This window comes from Hemiscyllium ocellatum, chromosome 16, assembly GCF_020745735.1.
Source record: "Hemiscyllium ocellatum isolate sHemOce1 chromosome 16, sHemOce1.pat.X.cur, whole genome shotgun sequence".
Classification (NCBI taxonomy): domain Eukaryota; kingdom Metazoa; phylum Chordata; class Chondrichthyes; order Orectolobiformes; family Hemiscylliidae; genus Hemiscyllium; species Hemiscyllium ocellatum.
In genome coordinates, this window is record NC_083416.1 from 10,911,034 (window position 1) to 10,927,765 (window position 16,732).

Genomic DNA, 16,732 nt, shown 5'->3' on the forward strand with positions numbered 1-16,732 from the left:
TAGAGCCCCTGTAAAAACATGGTGCAGGATCCAGGGCAGGGAGGAGGGGTGATGAATCGGAACAAGAATCTTGGCTTACTGCCTCCAGGCACACCCCTTCCCATCAGTACTTAACCTTAGTCCTGATGGTCTATCTGCCATTCTCTTTCAAAGCTTCCTGTTGTATCATCATAACACACAAACTGTTGTTCATATTAAAATACTGTGTGAAAGTTAATAAGTTCAAATACTGCATCTAGCTGGTATTAAATCATCATTTTGGTTGATTATAAAATGCAAGTAATAAACAGTTAATAATTGCCTGGTCACTAGCATAGTAGTCACGTTGCGAGGTTAGCAAGCTGTAACTGATTATCAGAGTAGGAACTGGCTTTCTGCTAATCAAGCTTTATCTGGTTATCAGGTCAACACACTACCTGATTGAGTTAGTCTGATCAACAATGGGTTAGTTATCTGATTAGTTTGCTGTACCTGGTTCTGAGATGGAGGGTGTTCCAATGGTCCTGAGGTGAGCCACTGGGGTACTATTGTTTCATATTTTATGATGTGATTGTGCATTTGATACTCTGGATTCAATTTGTTGCTTCTTCCTGGAAAGAGAAAAACAATTCAGTGAATCCACAGGTAAGAGGTCAAGTTGAGTAGTTAGCAGTGATTATTCTCCTCTTTCGCTCGAATTGTTCACCTGAACCATTCCCTCCTAAAGACAAACTTAAAAGTCACACAACACCAGGTTATAGTCCAACAGGTTTATTTGGAAGCACTAGCCGTCGAAATGCTGCTCTTTCATCACAGCTACCCGATGAAGAAGCAGTGCTCTAAAAGCTAGTGCTTCCAAATAAACCTGTTGGACTATAACCTGGTGTTGTGTGATTTTTAAATTTGTCCACCCCAATCCAACAGTGGCACCCCCAAACCATGACCTCCTCAAGATAATGACTCTTGGTAGATATATCAGTGGTAACTAATCTATTCTATCTGATCTAAATAGCCTGAGCAGAAATGTTGACATTTCGAAGAAAAGTCGAACTGGAGGGAGTACATAATGGACTGCTAATTCAATACCACCCAAAAATAAAATGCTCTCCCCACAGATACACACTGCTGCCTGTGAAATCGCTTGATAGCCATTAGAAATTTTTGTCCAGTTGGCTTTCATCTCCCAAATACAGGCCAAAAGGCTGGTTATAGCTGCTCTGTCCTCCCTCCCCAGCTGGGCCCCCACTCCTACCACATCCTCTCCCTCGTCCAGGCTGACAAAGCTAATGCTACATTGTGAGCCATTGTAAACTGTCTCACATCTTTAATCTGGGCAACATCCCCAGTGAAACAAACTAAACTTGGTCATGTTGCACTGAAATTCCAAAGGTGATACTCAAAATCTCGCCACCTCTTTTGATGTTTTTAAGGGGAAGCTAGTTAAACAAATGAGTAAATCTTTCCCATCTCTAATATATCCTTGGCTGAACCCAGCAGAGATGAGAATGAATATGGGGTCTGCTATGTATCTTGTCATACTGAATCTAATAATTAAGGCATTTACAGTGCTTTAAATCACTTTTTAAACCACCACTGGCCAATACAATGGAAAATTAAATGATAGCTGTTCATTTCATGATATATGCCAAGTACATTAATTGTGGGCAATTAGCTGGTTATCAGAGAATGGTTAAGACATTGCTGAGCACTGAATGGTTGAGGCAAATAACAGAGATATATTTAGCAAGAAGCCAGATATAAACACGAGTGAAAATGATTAGAATGTTAGATGGATGGAGTATGATAAAGAGTAGTGGGTGGAGGTTTGTATGGAGCACATACACAGAATAGATTAGATGGGTTGGGTTCAATATCCTGTCTCAGTGTTGCGCAATCTATGTATTATCACTCAAAACGCTTACCGCATGAATATAACTTATTACTTCTCTGGCCTGAATGTCATTGCACAATCATAAAAAGTGCATTATCCATCAGCATAATAAGATGACCCCGAACAGAAGTAAATTAAAACCCATGGACATTATATTATTGGCAATCCACTAATGGGTGTGTTGGAGTCAGTTCAAAGCTGCACTCTCATTGTTGGGATTCAATGACAGTAATAAACTGTTTATGTTCAACATCACAGAATCTACTAACCTCTGTCTGCTCATCCTGTACCATCTAACAATCACTTTTCCAGCTTCCTCCTCCTAATTTTACCAAAGAAAGTGGAAAACAAAGAGGTGAAACTTTGCAGGGGCACGGTTCATGGAGCATGCTGCCTCTTCCTTCATCCACAGATATTGGCATCCAACGTCTGTCAGTCCCTCACAATCATCATGGCACCTCTCCAATCCATGAGCAGGCTACTCAGGGAGAACAGAGCTGCACTGCAGGGCACACTGGCACCTTGTAATGGAAGGCTGCTGCAAGGACAAATTGTGCAAGGACAGACATCCAGCTTACAGACTGAACCAGGCTGCATCTCAGGGCTTCTTGCTCTCTCTCCTAAGAAGTGCACACTTAGCTCCAGCCTGCAGTATCCACACCATGCTTGCCACTTAGAGTCGTAAAGTCAGACAGCATGTAAACAGACCCTTCGGTCCAATTCATCCATGCCGACCCAGTGTGACCTACTTCCATTTGCCAGAATTGGGCCCAGTTCCTTCTAAGCCCTTCCTGTTCATATACCCATCCAGGTGCCTTTCAATTGTACTCATTGCCACCACTAGAGCAGTCAAGGTTTTTCTCCGAGAGTAGGGAAGTCCAAGACCAGAGGGCACAGATTAAAGATGAGAGGGGAAGGATTTAAAAGGGACCTGAGTAGCAACTTGCTCACACTGAGGGTGGTGTGTGTATGGACAAGCTGCCAGAGGAAGTGGTAGAAGTCGGTACAATCCAAAAATTGTAAAAGACATCTGGACAGGTACATGAATAAGAAGAGTTTAGAGGGATATGGGCCAAATGCTGGCAAATGGGACTCGGTCAGATTGGGATATCTGACTGGTACAGAAGAGTTGGACCAAAGGGTCTGTTTCTATGCTATATTATCTATGACTTCCTCTGGCTGCTCATTCCATACAGGTCCATCCTCTGCCTGAATAGGTTACTCCATTGAAACTTCTAAAATCTTTCCCCTCACCTTAAACCAATACCCTTTAGTTTTGGACTCGCACACCCTAAGAAAAGGACCTTGGCTGTTCACCCTAACCATGCCCCTCATGATTTTATAACATCAGTAAGGTCACTCCTCAGCTTCTGCCCCTCCAGAGAAAAAATGCCCCAGCCCATACAGCTTCTGTCATTAATCAAACCCTCCAGTCCCAGCAACACCCTTGCAGATGTTTTCTGCACCTTTTCAAGTTTAACAACATCTTCTTATAAAAGAGCGACCTGAGTTGTATGCAGTATTCTAAAAGTAGCCTCACCAATGTCCTGTAATATGATATCCCAACTCATATACTCAGTGTTCTAACCAATGAAGGCAAACGTGCCAAATGCCTTCTTCACCACCCTGTCTCCCTGCAACTCCACTTTCAAGACACTGTGTACCTGCATCCCTAAGTGTCTTTGGTAATACTTCCCAGGTCAATTGGAGCCTAAAGGCTATCAGCATTTCCATACTGACATGCTTTTATGCACATATACAGATACAGGCTACCTGTCAGTGGGAATCTGCCCAGGTTTGGGGGACACCTTGGTGGACGTCACACCGAGACGTAAGTCTAACATTTGCAGCATGTGCCAGCTGTCTCTGAAGTAAACACACCGAATGTCCATTTAACCAAATGGTCAAGTCAGAATGCGAATGGGTCTCCTCTTCAGTCCAGTCAAGGGAGGGCTGTTGTCAATCGGGGTGGGTATCATCAGTCACAGGCACCCTTCACTCACTGCCCACAGTCATTCATCTACTGGGTCTGGTATCAGTCAGGGAAATGGGAATGTAGAGCAGTCAGAGAATTGTGTATCGTCCATCAGGGAGCTGCAAATGCATTGGTCTGATCATTCATGTCTAGGGTCTCTGCATTGACATCAGTCAGCGGTCTGGAAACCGATCCTGGCTGTCTGAGCATTGATTAGTGAGATGCGTGCAAAGGGACCTATAGGGGCAATGAGTGGTAGGGGGATGGGGGTGGTGGTGGACAGTCAAGATTGAGGAATGTATAGGAGTTGGGCACCAGGACAGTACTGGAGGCAGGTAAACTGTGTGACTTGATAGTTAAACAGCAGTTTGGGTGAAAAAATGGGGTTGCATGTGTGAGGTAGTGTCAATAACGGTGGCTGCTGGTCAAAAGCAGCAGGGCTTTGTAGCTGTTGTGTAATTATGCTGCCACTGTTTTCTGATTCATGCCTTGTAGATAGTGGACAGGCTTTGGGGAAATAGGAGGTGAGTTAATGGCTGAAGTATTCTTAGCCTCTGGCCTACTCTTAAAGCCACAGTATTTGTACAGCAGATCCAGTTCAATTGTGGTCAATATTTACCCCCGGGATGTTGATATTAAATATTTCAAAATAACAAGTAGGAAAGGAATAGTGTTCACCTTACAGATTAAATATACAATTAAGAATTATCAAGATCACACTGAACAAAAACAGAAATGCCTCCAGACATGAAACATTAAAAACAGCTTTCTCTCCACAAACGATACCAGACCTGCTGCATTTCTCCAGCAGTTTATGTTATTTTTTCAGTCTTCCAGTATCTGCCATTCTTTGTTTGATTTCAGAATGAACAAATGACATTATCAACCAATTTTAAAATAATATAAAGAAAAATAAAGCCTAACTAATTCTACAGAGAGGGCACAAAAGAGTTGCTGGTTACTGGAATAAACACAAGTACACCCAGAAGTAAAAGCATAATCAAAAGAGTATATACAGACTTTAGAGAAAAAGCATTACCACAAAAACGAAGGTATAGAACAGAGGAAAATGCTTTCAGGCATTCGATAATAAGGTGAAAGATGAAGAGGCGAGATCAACAAAAATTGTCCTGAAACAGATTTGAGCACAACATCAAGTACTCTGATAAAAGCAAATTACTGCGGATGGTAGAATCTGAAACCAAAAGAGAAAATGCTGAAAAATCTCAGCAGGTCTGGCAGCATCTGTCTGAATAGTTCCACTCTCCAGGCATTCAAAAGGAATATCTGTTGAACAGGAACTTCCCAGACAGGATTAGCCCAAATATAATCCATGATTTCAATGGTAATGAATTGTCAGTCACTGAACTGCTCAAAATAAATACATAAATCTCCAAGTGCATTTGTCCCACTGTTGAAAGTCAGCAGAGGAATTAATAATTTTGAGAGATACTGGGGCAAGCCAGTAGATTGGAAACAGGTTAGCCAAAGAAACAGTGAAGAAATACATTCATAAAGACAGAAAGGGTGAGGGAAGCTTAGCAGGCCTGGCTGCATCTGTGAAGAGAGAGCGAGAAAAGCAGAGTTAACAATTTGAATCCAGAACAATTCTTCTTTGGAATTTATGAGACATAGTCATAGAATCATAGAGATGTATAAGCACAGAAACAGACCCTACAGTCCAACTCGTCCATTCCCAACTCAATATCCCAACTCAATCTTGTCCCACCTGGCCCATGTCCCTCCAAACTTTCCCTATTTATATACCCATTCATTTAAATGTTGCAATTGTACTAGCCTCCACCACTTCCTCTGGCAGCTCATTCCATCCTCCAAAATCAGTTGTGAAGTTCACTGTTTTTAAATTTTCCCAGATGCACTCTGATGTCCAGCTAGGACAGTAATTACTAACTCTGTCAGTTAGCAAAGTGGGTTTCTTTCTCTCTCTCTCTCTCTCTCTCTCCTGCACTGACCTCACCTCGTGCTTCCTGTATCTGTTCTCCCTTTTAAAAGTGCTGTTGCTTTGACTTTTGTTTTCTCTGCAAAGTTCCAAAACAATGCAACAGCATATATAACAGTAATTGCTGCTCCTGGAATTCGAGGAAATCACATCCAACACCTAAAATACCTCAAAAATACAGTCAGAAATTTTTCCTGTCCTCCATGTTGGATTACCCAGAATCTAGTAGTGATGGATTTTATACTGGAGAGAAAGGTGTGGAGGAACAATTTTAATTGAGGGAAGGGTTAGAGGGTGAAGGAGATTAGAGATCACAGGCATCCCAGGTCAAAACGGAGTGGTAATGGTTATAGAAAAGACATCAGATGTTAACAGGAGAATATAGGTCAGCTCGATTGAAACTATGAACTCTCATGTTCACACATCCTTGTTCAGCTGTAGTTTTTGTTTTACTCATTCATCATCACTCGTCACTGACCAGCATTCATTGCCCAGAGGGCAGTCTAAGAGTCAAACACATTGCTGGGGGTCTGGAGGCACAGTTAGGCCAGATCAGGTAAGGATGGTAGTTTTCTTCCTCAAGTGAAGTTCATGAACTATATGGGGTTTTCCAGCAATGTTTACATAGTCATTGTTAGACTCTTGATTCCAGATTTTCCAGAATCCAGAATTCAAATTCCATCATCTGCTGGGCAGGATTCAAACCCATGTCCCCACAACACTATTTACATATCTGGATTAACAGTCCAACGATAATAAGACTAGGTCATCGCCTCCCCATGTAGTGCTCAGGTGGAGTGGAGAAAGAGCACCTCAGTTCTGGTTGGGCACTTTGTAGCTTTCCGGACTCAACTTTGTGCTCAACAACTTTAGATCATGAACTTTGGCATTCATAATGCTTCATGCCCCCATTAGCCAATGGCTCATTTTCAAGAGTTTGTCTTTTTCCAGGCTTTCTTTGCCAGAGATGTTGCTTGAGTTAGGTTAGAGGGGACCCGAGAGAGTACTCCACTGTTCTGCTTCAAAGTAGTTTCACGGGATGTTTTGAGATTGCTACTGCAATCAAGCGAGCAGATCAAAGGTTATGGAATGAGTTCATAAAATCGTAGAATGGTCGCAGAATTGGTGTAGAGAATTCAGTCCATTGTATCTGCCACAGCTCTTTTGAAAGTTTACTCCAGCAGACATCAGGCAACACATTCCATTTCAGCAAGGTGTGCAAGTTAGACGTGCAGAGAGAGAGAGAAGGTGAAAAGCTGATATGATTGCTATTTTGAGGATAATGCCCATATTGACAATCCATGTTATTTTGTCCAGTTCTGTAGAACTAGAGCTCACAGCCTGCAGTGACAGTTCTGGGTCAATGGACCTGAAACACTAACTCTGCTTTCTCTCCACACACCTGCTGAGTTCTCCCAGCAATTTCTGTTTATGCTTCTGATTTCCAGCATCCACAGTTCTTTGATTTTTAAAATTTAAACTCTGGTTACGGACCCCTTCATAAAATGCAACAGGACTGGGCGGAAAAAGGGTTGAATTTGGACTTATGACTCCCAAAACGTTCTCCAGCATTGGGGATTTCTTTTCCTCAAGAAGGTCAAGAGGATGCATGGCATGATTGTCTTCATCAGGGTGATGAAGACATCATTCCTGATGAAGGGCTCTTGCCAGAAACGTTGATTCTCCTGCTCCTCAGATGCTGTCTGACCGGCTGTGCATTTCCAGCACCACACTCTCAACTGTGATTGTCTTCATCAGTCGGGGCAGAGCGTAAAAGTTGGCAAGTCATGTTTTAGCTGTATAGAACTTTAGTTAGGCCACATTTGGAATATTGCATTCAACTCTAGTCACCACATTACCAGAAGGATGTGGAGTCTCTGGTGATGGTCCAGGACATTGCCTGGTTTGGAGGGGTATGCTTCATGAGGACAGATTAATAAGCTTGGTTTGTTCTCACTTGAATATCAGAGACTTAGGGATGACCTGATAGAAGTTTACAAAATTTTGAGAGGCATGGACAGAATGGATAGTCGGAATCTTTCTTCCGAGTACATATGGTGAAAATGAGGACTGCAGATGTTGGAGATCAGAGCAAAAAGTATGGTGCTGGAAAAGCACAGCAGGTCAGGCAGCATCTGAGGAGCAGGAGAATCGATACTTCGAGCATAAGTTCTTCATCAGGAGCTTGTGCTCAAAACACCAACTCTCCTGTTCCTCTGATGCTGCCTTACAGTGCTTTTCCAGCGCCATACTTTTTACTCCCAGGCAGATATGTCAAGTACAAGGGGATATAGGTTTAAGGTAAAAAGGGGAAAGTTTAAAGGTGATGTGAGAGGCAAGTTTTTTACACTGAGAGCAGTCAGTGCCTGGAAGATGCTGCCAAAAGAGTTGGTGGATGAAGACACAACAGCAATGTTTAAGAGGCTACTTGACAGGTACATGAATAGGCAGGGAATAGAGGGATATGGGCCATATTGAGGCAAAAGGTTTCTACTTTAGAAAGGCATCATATGTTGGTACAGTCTTGGAGGGCCGAAGGGCCTGTTCCTGTGCTGTACTGCTCTTTGTTCTGTGTTTCTTTGTTATTTGTTCATGTCTGCATCTAATTGACAGAGACTGCTGTGATTAGCCATTACGTCCGTTATTACTTTATCAGTACGTGCTTGTCTGGACACTAGAAGGATAAAGAAGGTGAACTTGGGTCTTTTTTTTTGTTCAGCAATCCCTCTGTTTCTATTTCAGCGGACAGAATAACGGAGATGACATTTAATACAGACATGTAAAGGAAAAATAAGGTAATGCACGTACCCGGGAGATGATGTTCAAATATTTAAGAATTAACTTGAATAAGGGTAAAGAGAAACGAAGACAAATCATTTAAGAAGCAAACAAGAGGGGCGGCAGACAAAGCCATTCTGAGCAGTTGATCCAAAATGGAACCAATGGCATTACTCATCTGACACTATCATGTCGAATAAACAGTTTTGTCTTATTAGAAGTAGCTTGATAACAGATAAAGATCAGTCATGGAGTCATAGAGGTGTAATTCTTTGAAAAACGAAACTGTCATTTCCTCTCTTAAATGCAGGACGGGATGAGTCACAAAGAAAGTGAAGCTACAGTACAGAAGAGCAGATGAAAATTTAATTCATTGTTATTTTATTCCCCAGTGTGCTGTTCCAGCAGAGGCATCACACGCCCAGCAATAAGAGAGCGGACAAGGATTAATTAATTAACTAATTAGTTCATAATAGTTGCCAATCATTAGCAATTCAATTTCTAGCCTGAGTCATTCTGACTGGAAAGGATTTCATTTTCTGGATGATGAAATAAAACTCATTTAAATCAGTCTGCTCATTTAAGTAAACCTTCACCACTTTCTGTGGTAGAATAGGAGTACTCTGGTTATTTTGAAATCTCTGAGGCAGGTGGGACTTGAACACAGGCCCAGAGGTCGGGACACTACCTACTCCCTTTTGCATAAGACAATGCAGGGCCAGCTTCCTCTTTTAAAATAACACTTTGCGTAGTGGGGCTGTGCAACAAAAGCAAAAATCAAATGGCCAATGGAAATGTACAGAACTGCAATGGAAAGTTATCAAAACAACATTGTCCCAGCTCCCCTAGTGCCTACCTGTCTCTAAAGGCCTCTACCATGCCAGTGTACAACATGAGCTCCCTCTCAATGGACACCTGAGCACCGAGGTCACTGCAGAAAAGGAGCAGATGAAAAGGGTGTCACAATCCTCTTGACTGTCCTCTGCCTGAACCTGCTAATGTAGACAAGCCGAGTCCTGAAGAAGGGTTACACCCGACATGTTGACTTCTCCACCTCCTGATGCTGCCTGGCCTGCCGTGTTCTTCCAGCCTCCTGCTTGGATTCCAGCATCTGCAGCTTCTTTTTTGTATTGGACTTTGACCCAGCCTAGGAGCAGGGCTGTTCAATGCCAGTCCTCTAACCTCTTCCATATCAACTTATCAACTAAAGGCGGGGGGGGCTGCTCTCAGCGCTTCCCAAGTCTGCTGTTGGGCTTTTTCTACTGCCACATGTCTAGTTAACCAACAAAAAAAGATGCCTTTCCCGAGAGGTGAGGTTAACACTTCAATGCCATCCAGATTCCAGACATGGGATTATTGATTCGCGTTTCAGATCAACCATGATCCTACCAAAAGCAGGGCAGTCCCAAGGGGCTGAAGAGTCGACTCCTATTCCTGTTTCCTAACCCTGCCTTTAATTGATAAGGAGTGCAGGTACACCCTCCACTTAACAACCGTCAGGGAACGTGGGCACATGTAGGCGAGAACCAAGGAATAGATGTTTACAGGTGCATATGTGGGTTCAAGAATCTTTTGCACATTTATAAGAATGTGCAAACTCCACACAGACAGTTGCCCAAGGCTGGAATCAAACCTGGGTCCCTGGCGTAGTGAGGCTGCCAAGCTAACCACTGAGCAACCACACCACCCTAAAGGTGGAGAGGTATAGAGTGGATGGGGGAATGGGGTGAGGAGGCAGTATTCCTGAGTTTGGGGCCTAGATATCTGTAGGCACAGCCACCTGAGGTGAAGCAATTAAAATTCAGAGGTGGTGAGGAAGGGTCACCGGACCCGAAACGTTAACTCTAATTTCACTTCACAGATGCTGCCAAACCTGCTGAGCTTTTCCAGCAACTGCTGTTTTTATTACCATTCCTTTAAACTCAGCGGCAGTGCCGACTGTGGCATTGTCTTCCAGTTTCAGAAGACCAATCATGGTCACATAGCTGGAAGGAAGATTAGAGGGAATGCTGGTCAGAAAGTGGCTTACTCATTGATGGATTTCTAACTGCTGACCTGCGCCTGTAGCTGCAGTACTTACATCATTCGTTCAGTTTAGTTTCATGAGGTAGCCCCCAGGAATGTTGATAGTGTGGGGTTCAATGATGGTAATACCATTGAATGTCAAGAGGCCACGGTTAGATTCTTTGGTTGCAGTTGGTCATTGCCTGGCACTTGTGTGGCGTGAATGTTACTTGCAACTTGTCAGCCCAAACCTAGATATCTTCCAGATTTTATAGATGGACTAGGCTTCACAAATGGTTTCCCATTGTGTGATCATCAGCGAACATTCCCACTTCTGACCAAAGTTGGAGGGAAAGTCATTGATGAAGCAGTTGAAGATGGTAGGGCCAATGGACACTACCCCGCAGAGATATCCTAGAGAAAACAGATGATGGACCTCCAGCAATCACACCATCTTCCAATGTGCCAAGTATGACTCCAACCAAAGAAATTTTCCCCGATTCCAGTTTTGCCCTGACTCATTGATGTCACATACAGTCAAATGCAGCCTTGAAGTCAGGGACAGTCAGTTTTCCCTCATTTTTGGAAGTCAGCTCATGTTGGAACCAAGGCTGTAATGAGGTCAGGAGCTGAGTGGCCCTGGTGGAACCCAAACTGATCATTGGTGAGTAGGTTTTAAGCAAGTACTGCTTGAATTTGATGACCCCTTCCATCATTTTCCTGATGATTGGTAGTGGATTGATAAGAGTCGAGAGTATGGTGCTAGAAAAAACACAGCAGGTCAGACAGCATCTGAGGAGCACTTTCTCCTAGTGGATTGATAAGGCAGTGATTGACTTGTCCTACTTTGTGTGCAAAGGACATACATGGCCAATGTTCCACATTGTTGGGTAGATGCTAGTGTTATAATTACATTGGAACAGTTTGGCCAGGGGAGTGGCATGTTCTGGAGCACAAGTCTTCATTATTGTTACTGGATTGTTGTCAGGGACTGCTGCCACTGCCTCCTACCATTGATATCACATAGAGTGAATTGGATTCCCTGAAAACTGGTATCTGTAATGCTGGAGACCTCCTGAATAGGCTGAGATGGATCACCCACTTGGCACTTCTAGTTGAAGATTGTTACAAATGCCTCAGCCTTATCTTTCTCAATGAGGTTTTGGGCTCTCCCATTGTTAAGGATGAGAATATTTGTGGAGCTTCCTCCTCCAGTGAGTTATTTAATTATCCACCACTAATCACATTGGATGGGGCAGGACTGCAGAGCTTAGATCTGATCCATTGCTTGTGGGCTCACTTAGCTTTTAGCGAGGTTTGAGAAGATTTGTAGCTCAAGTTAAGGTTCTGGATGTAGGTTTGCTCACTGAAAGTTCATTTCCAGACGTTTCATCACCCTAGTAGGCAACATCTTCAGTGGGCCTTCGGGCGAAGCACTGTTGATAATTCCTGTTTTCTATTTATATGTTTGGGTTTCTTTGAGGTGTTGATGTTACTTCCTGTGGTGACATCATTTCCTGTGGTGATGTCATTTCCTGTTCTTTAGCTCAAGGGGTGGTAGATGGTGTCTAGCTCGATGTATTTGTTGACAAAGTTCAGGTTGGAATGCCATGCTTCTCGGAATTCTCGTGTGTGTCTCTGCATGGTTTGTCCTAGAATAGATGTGTTGTCCGGTCAAAGTGGTGAGAGAGGGTCATGTTGTTTTGCGGTCATATCACTTAGATCTGTCTATACTTGCTGCATATGCTATTTAGTGCAAGAGTGGTTCTGTTTTATAGCTTTGGCAGAGTGGCTCCTTTTTCGATATGTCTGGTGCTTCTCCTGACATTCCCTCCTGCACTTTCCATTGAACCAGGATTGACCTCCTGGCTTGATGGTAATGGTGGAGTGGAGGATGTGATAGACCATGAGGCTGCAGATTGTATTGGAGTCTGATTCAGCTGCTGCTCATGGCCCACAGCATCTCATAGATTCCAAGACTTGAGCTGTTTGAGCTATTCAAAGTTTGTCTCATTAAGTATGGTGATAGTGCCACAAAACATAGTGAAAAATACTCTCGGTGTGAAGATAGGACTTCATCTCCACAAGCACTGTGAGATGATCACACTTACTGATATTGTCATAAAGTTACATGGCAGGTTATAGTCCAACAGGTTTACTTGGAAGCACTAGCTTTCGGAGCCCTGCTCTTTCATCAGGCAGGATCATAGGGCACAGAATTTATAGCAAAAGATTGAAGAGTCATACAACTGATGCAATGTTTTGAACAAACCTAGATTGCTGTAAAGTTTTTAATCACTCAGAATATGGATGCAAGTTTCGACTGATTATTATGTAAATCCCAGAACTTCTTTCAAGTCACAGTCCTGAGATAAAACCTCAAGTTATCATTACATCCTGCAGCTGGCAGATCATTTATGATGTGTTCGATGCCTTCCTGAAGAAGGGCTCATGCCTGAAACGTTGATTCTCCTGTTTCTTGGATGCTGCCTGACCTGCTGCGCTTTTCCAGCAACACATTTTCAGCATTTATGATGTGTGTCTTGTTATCGCCCTCACCACTTTCCAGAGTCCCAGTCTAGAAGCTGTGGCCTTTAGATTCAATCAGCTTGCTCAAGATTTGCACTGCTGAGCCATTCTTGGTGGTGGACAGTGAAACTCCCAACACAGAGTATATTCTGAGTACATTAAAATCAGGGCTTTTTTACAGATTTAAAAGAATATCAAGCTGCAACTTAATGCAGAACTGGGATTCCACAACAGAGCTAAGCCGCAGATCAGTCTCAACCAAGATTCCAAGGAAAATATCTCCCACGAATATGCACTGACCTTCACATCTTCACATGCTTGGGGTGTAATATTATCTGCAGCTGTAAGATAATATTGTGGCTTAATCAATTCTGACTGTTCAAAATGGGATAGACCACATTCAAACAGCTGGGGCAGGTCGTTGCCCAAAGTAGAATTCGCTTGAACATTAAAATTAAACTCTGTGTGTGTGTGCGCGCGCGCGCGCATGTGTGTGTATGTGCGTATGTGTGCATTCATGCATGTCTATGTGTGTCACAGCAACCATGATGCCTGTAGTATGAATCTTTTACTGCAAACACCTTTGACCTTAAATTGCATCAATGACAAACTTCCTTACCACTGAACTATATGTGGCTTGTTCTGCTTAGAGGAATCAGTCTGCATATTCTATCTAACATGGATTAAGAAACAACTGTGTTCTGGAAATAAAAACTGAAAGAATACTATTAAAACTCATTATGCCTGAGATGGGACTAATGTCCCCTATTATGTCCAAAAACACACAATTTCTTTTTCTGAGATACACTGAAGCCACTTTATCAAGTGAACTGACTCAGCCAGGGAATTACCAATCATGTTGCTAGGAATCAGACGCAAAAACAGGTATGCTGGAAAAACTCAACATCATTCAAAGAAAATCAGAGTTAATATTTTGGGTGCAGTGACCCTTCCACAGAACGGTTCTGGATTCTGGGTTCTGGAGACACCTGGTTCAGACTCAGGCCCACCTTTAAGTACAGATATAAATGTTCTGACTTGTGATGTGGCTTTTTGCAAATTCACAGTAAGGTTGATGCGAGCTGAGAGTGTTCCATTATGGAGGTTCCATGATTGGAGCAATCCAGGAAGTACATATGTGCAGCATTGTACTTCAAGATATTTGCCAGCTCAGAAACGGACTCGTTGACCCAACATCTAATCAGTATTTTATGTTATCTATTTAACCTAAAATCACCTTATTCAGACATATTATCACACACCTCTAGAGAATATCCTTTATTGTCATGTGCACTCAAGTACAGAAGTATACGAGTACAGTGAAGATTTTGACAATGTCCCCTCTTCTAGTGCTATGTGAGATACAAGTACCTAGGTAGAAATCTTAGATACAAAAAAAGGAATAAAAAAGATAGTTGCATTACTTTACTTTGATTGGGAGTTTAAGTTAGAAATAAGACATACTTAATAGGATAGACATTACAGTCAGGTGGACAGATTACAGATGAACATTGCATTGCAATAACTCAGCACAGGGGCTTCCACACACGTTCTGACTGCTCAAGCCAGACCCTAGTCCAACAACCATTCCCACTCCACTCCAAGCCTCCAGTCCACTCTGCACCGGCTCTCATCTGCTTCAATGTATCTTTTTTCTGGCACTCTCTTCCCTACACAGGTCTCCACTCTGAGACTCTCTTCCCCACACTGGCCTCTGCTCTGGGACTCTCTTCCCTACACAGGTCTCCGCTCTGGGACTCTCTTCCCCACACTGGCCTCTGCTCTAGGACTCTCTTCCACAGTGGCCTCCGCTCCGGGACTCTCTTCCCCCCACTGGCCTCTGCTCTGGGATTCTCCTCCCCACAGTGGCCTCCGCTCTGGGACTCCCTTCCCCACACTGGCCTCTACTCCGGAACTGCTTCCCTGCTCCAGCCTCTGCCCCAGGACATTCTTTCCCACACTGGCCTCCGCTCTGGGACTCTCTTCCCCACACTGGCCTCCGCTCTGGGACTCTTTTCCCCACACTGGCCTCCACTCTGGGACTCTCTTCCCCACACTGGCCTCTGCTCTGGGACTCTCTTCCCCACAGTGGCCTCTGCTCTGGGACTCTCTTCCCCACAGTGGCCTCCGCTCTGGGACTCTCTTCCCCACAGTTGCCTCCACTCTGGGGCTCTAATCCCCACAGTGGCCTCCGCTCTGGGGCTCTAATCCCCACACTGGCCTCCGCTCTGGGACTCTCTTCCCCACACTGACCTCTGCTCTGGGACTCTCTTCCCCACACTGGCCTCCGCTCCAGGACTCTCTTCCCCACACTGACCTCTGCTCTGGGATTCTCCTCCCCACAGTGGCCTCCGCTTTGGGACTCCCTTCCCCACACTGGCCTCCGCTCTGGGACTCTCTTCCCTACAGTGGCCTCTGCTCTGGGACTCTAATCCCCACAGTGGCCTCCGCTCTGGGACTCTCTTCCCCACACTGGCCTCCGCTCTGGGACTCTCTTCCCCACAGTGGCCTCCGCTCCGGGATTCTCTTCCCCACACTGGCCTCCGCTCTGGGACTCTAATCCCCACACTGGCCTCTGCTCTGGGACTCTCTTCCCCACACTGGCCTCTGCTCTGGGAGTCTCTTCCCTACAGTGGCCTCCGCTCCGGGATTCTCTTCCCCGCAGTGGCCTCTGCTCTGGGACTCTCTTCCCCACAGTGGCCTCCGCTCTGGGACTCTATTCCCCACAGTGGCCTCCGCTCTGGGACTCTCTTCCCCACACTGGCCTCTGCTGTGGGACTCCCTTCCCCACAGTGGCCTCCGCTCCAGGATTCTCTTCCCCACACTGGCCTCCGCTCTGGGACTCTAATCCCCACACTGGCCTCCGCTCTGGGACTCTAATCGCCACACTGGCCTCCGCTCTGGGACTCTCTTCCCCACAGTGGCCTCCGCTCCAGAACTGCTTCCCTGCTCCAGCCTGTGGCCCAGGACATCCTTTCTCATACTGGGCTCTGCTCTAGGACTCTCTTCCCTGCTTCGGTCTCTGCTCCATGACTGCTTTCCCAAACGCCCCTCCGTTCTAGGGCTCACTTCCCGGCTCCAGCCTTCATCCAGGACTCGGCTCCCCACTCCAGCCTCTGCTCTGTGACTGCTTTCCCAAACCCCCCTCCACTCCGGGACCACTTCCCCACACCAGCCTCTGCTCCGTGACACGCTCCCCCACACCGGCCTTTGCTCTGGATTTACTTTCCCACACCGGCCTCCGCTCCAGGACTCGCTTCCCCAAACTCCCCTGCGTTCCGGGCCTTACCTACCCACACCAGCCTCTGCTCCGTGACTCACTTTGCAACATTGGCCTCCACTCCGGGATTGCTTATACACTCCGGCCTCCGCTTCAGGACTCTCTTCCCCACACCAGCCTCTGCTCCGGACTCTCTTCCCTATGCCAGCCTCCACTCCGGGACTCTCTTCCCCACACCAGCCTCTGCTCCGGACTCTCTTCCCTATGCCAGCCTCCGCTCCGGGACTCTCTTCCCCACACCAGCCTCTGCTCCGGACTCTCTTCCCTATGCCGGCCTCCACTCCGGACTCTCTTCCCCACACCAGCCTCTGCTCCGGGACTCTCTTCCCCACACCG

At 45.1% G+C, this 16,732-nt stretch overlaps 1 protein-coding gene across 1 annotated transcript in view; it reads right to left on the minus strand.

Annotated features, from left to right (window-relative positions):
• The window catches only part of adam19b (ADAM metallopeptidase domain 19b), a 248,593-nt gene that overhangs the window by 224,279 nt on the left and 7,582 nt on the right, over nucleotides 1-16,732 (minus strand). The window contains exon 2 of the mRNA XM_060836711.1: nucleotides 472-590. Within this exon, the coding sequence (XP_060692694.1) occupies nucleotides 472-590 (119 nt within the window). The remainder of the gene's footprint in view (nucleotides 1-471; nucleotides 591-16,732) is intronic.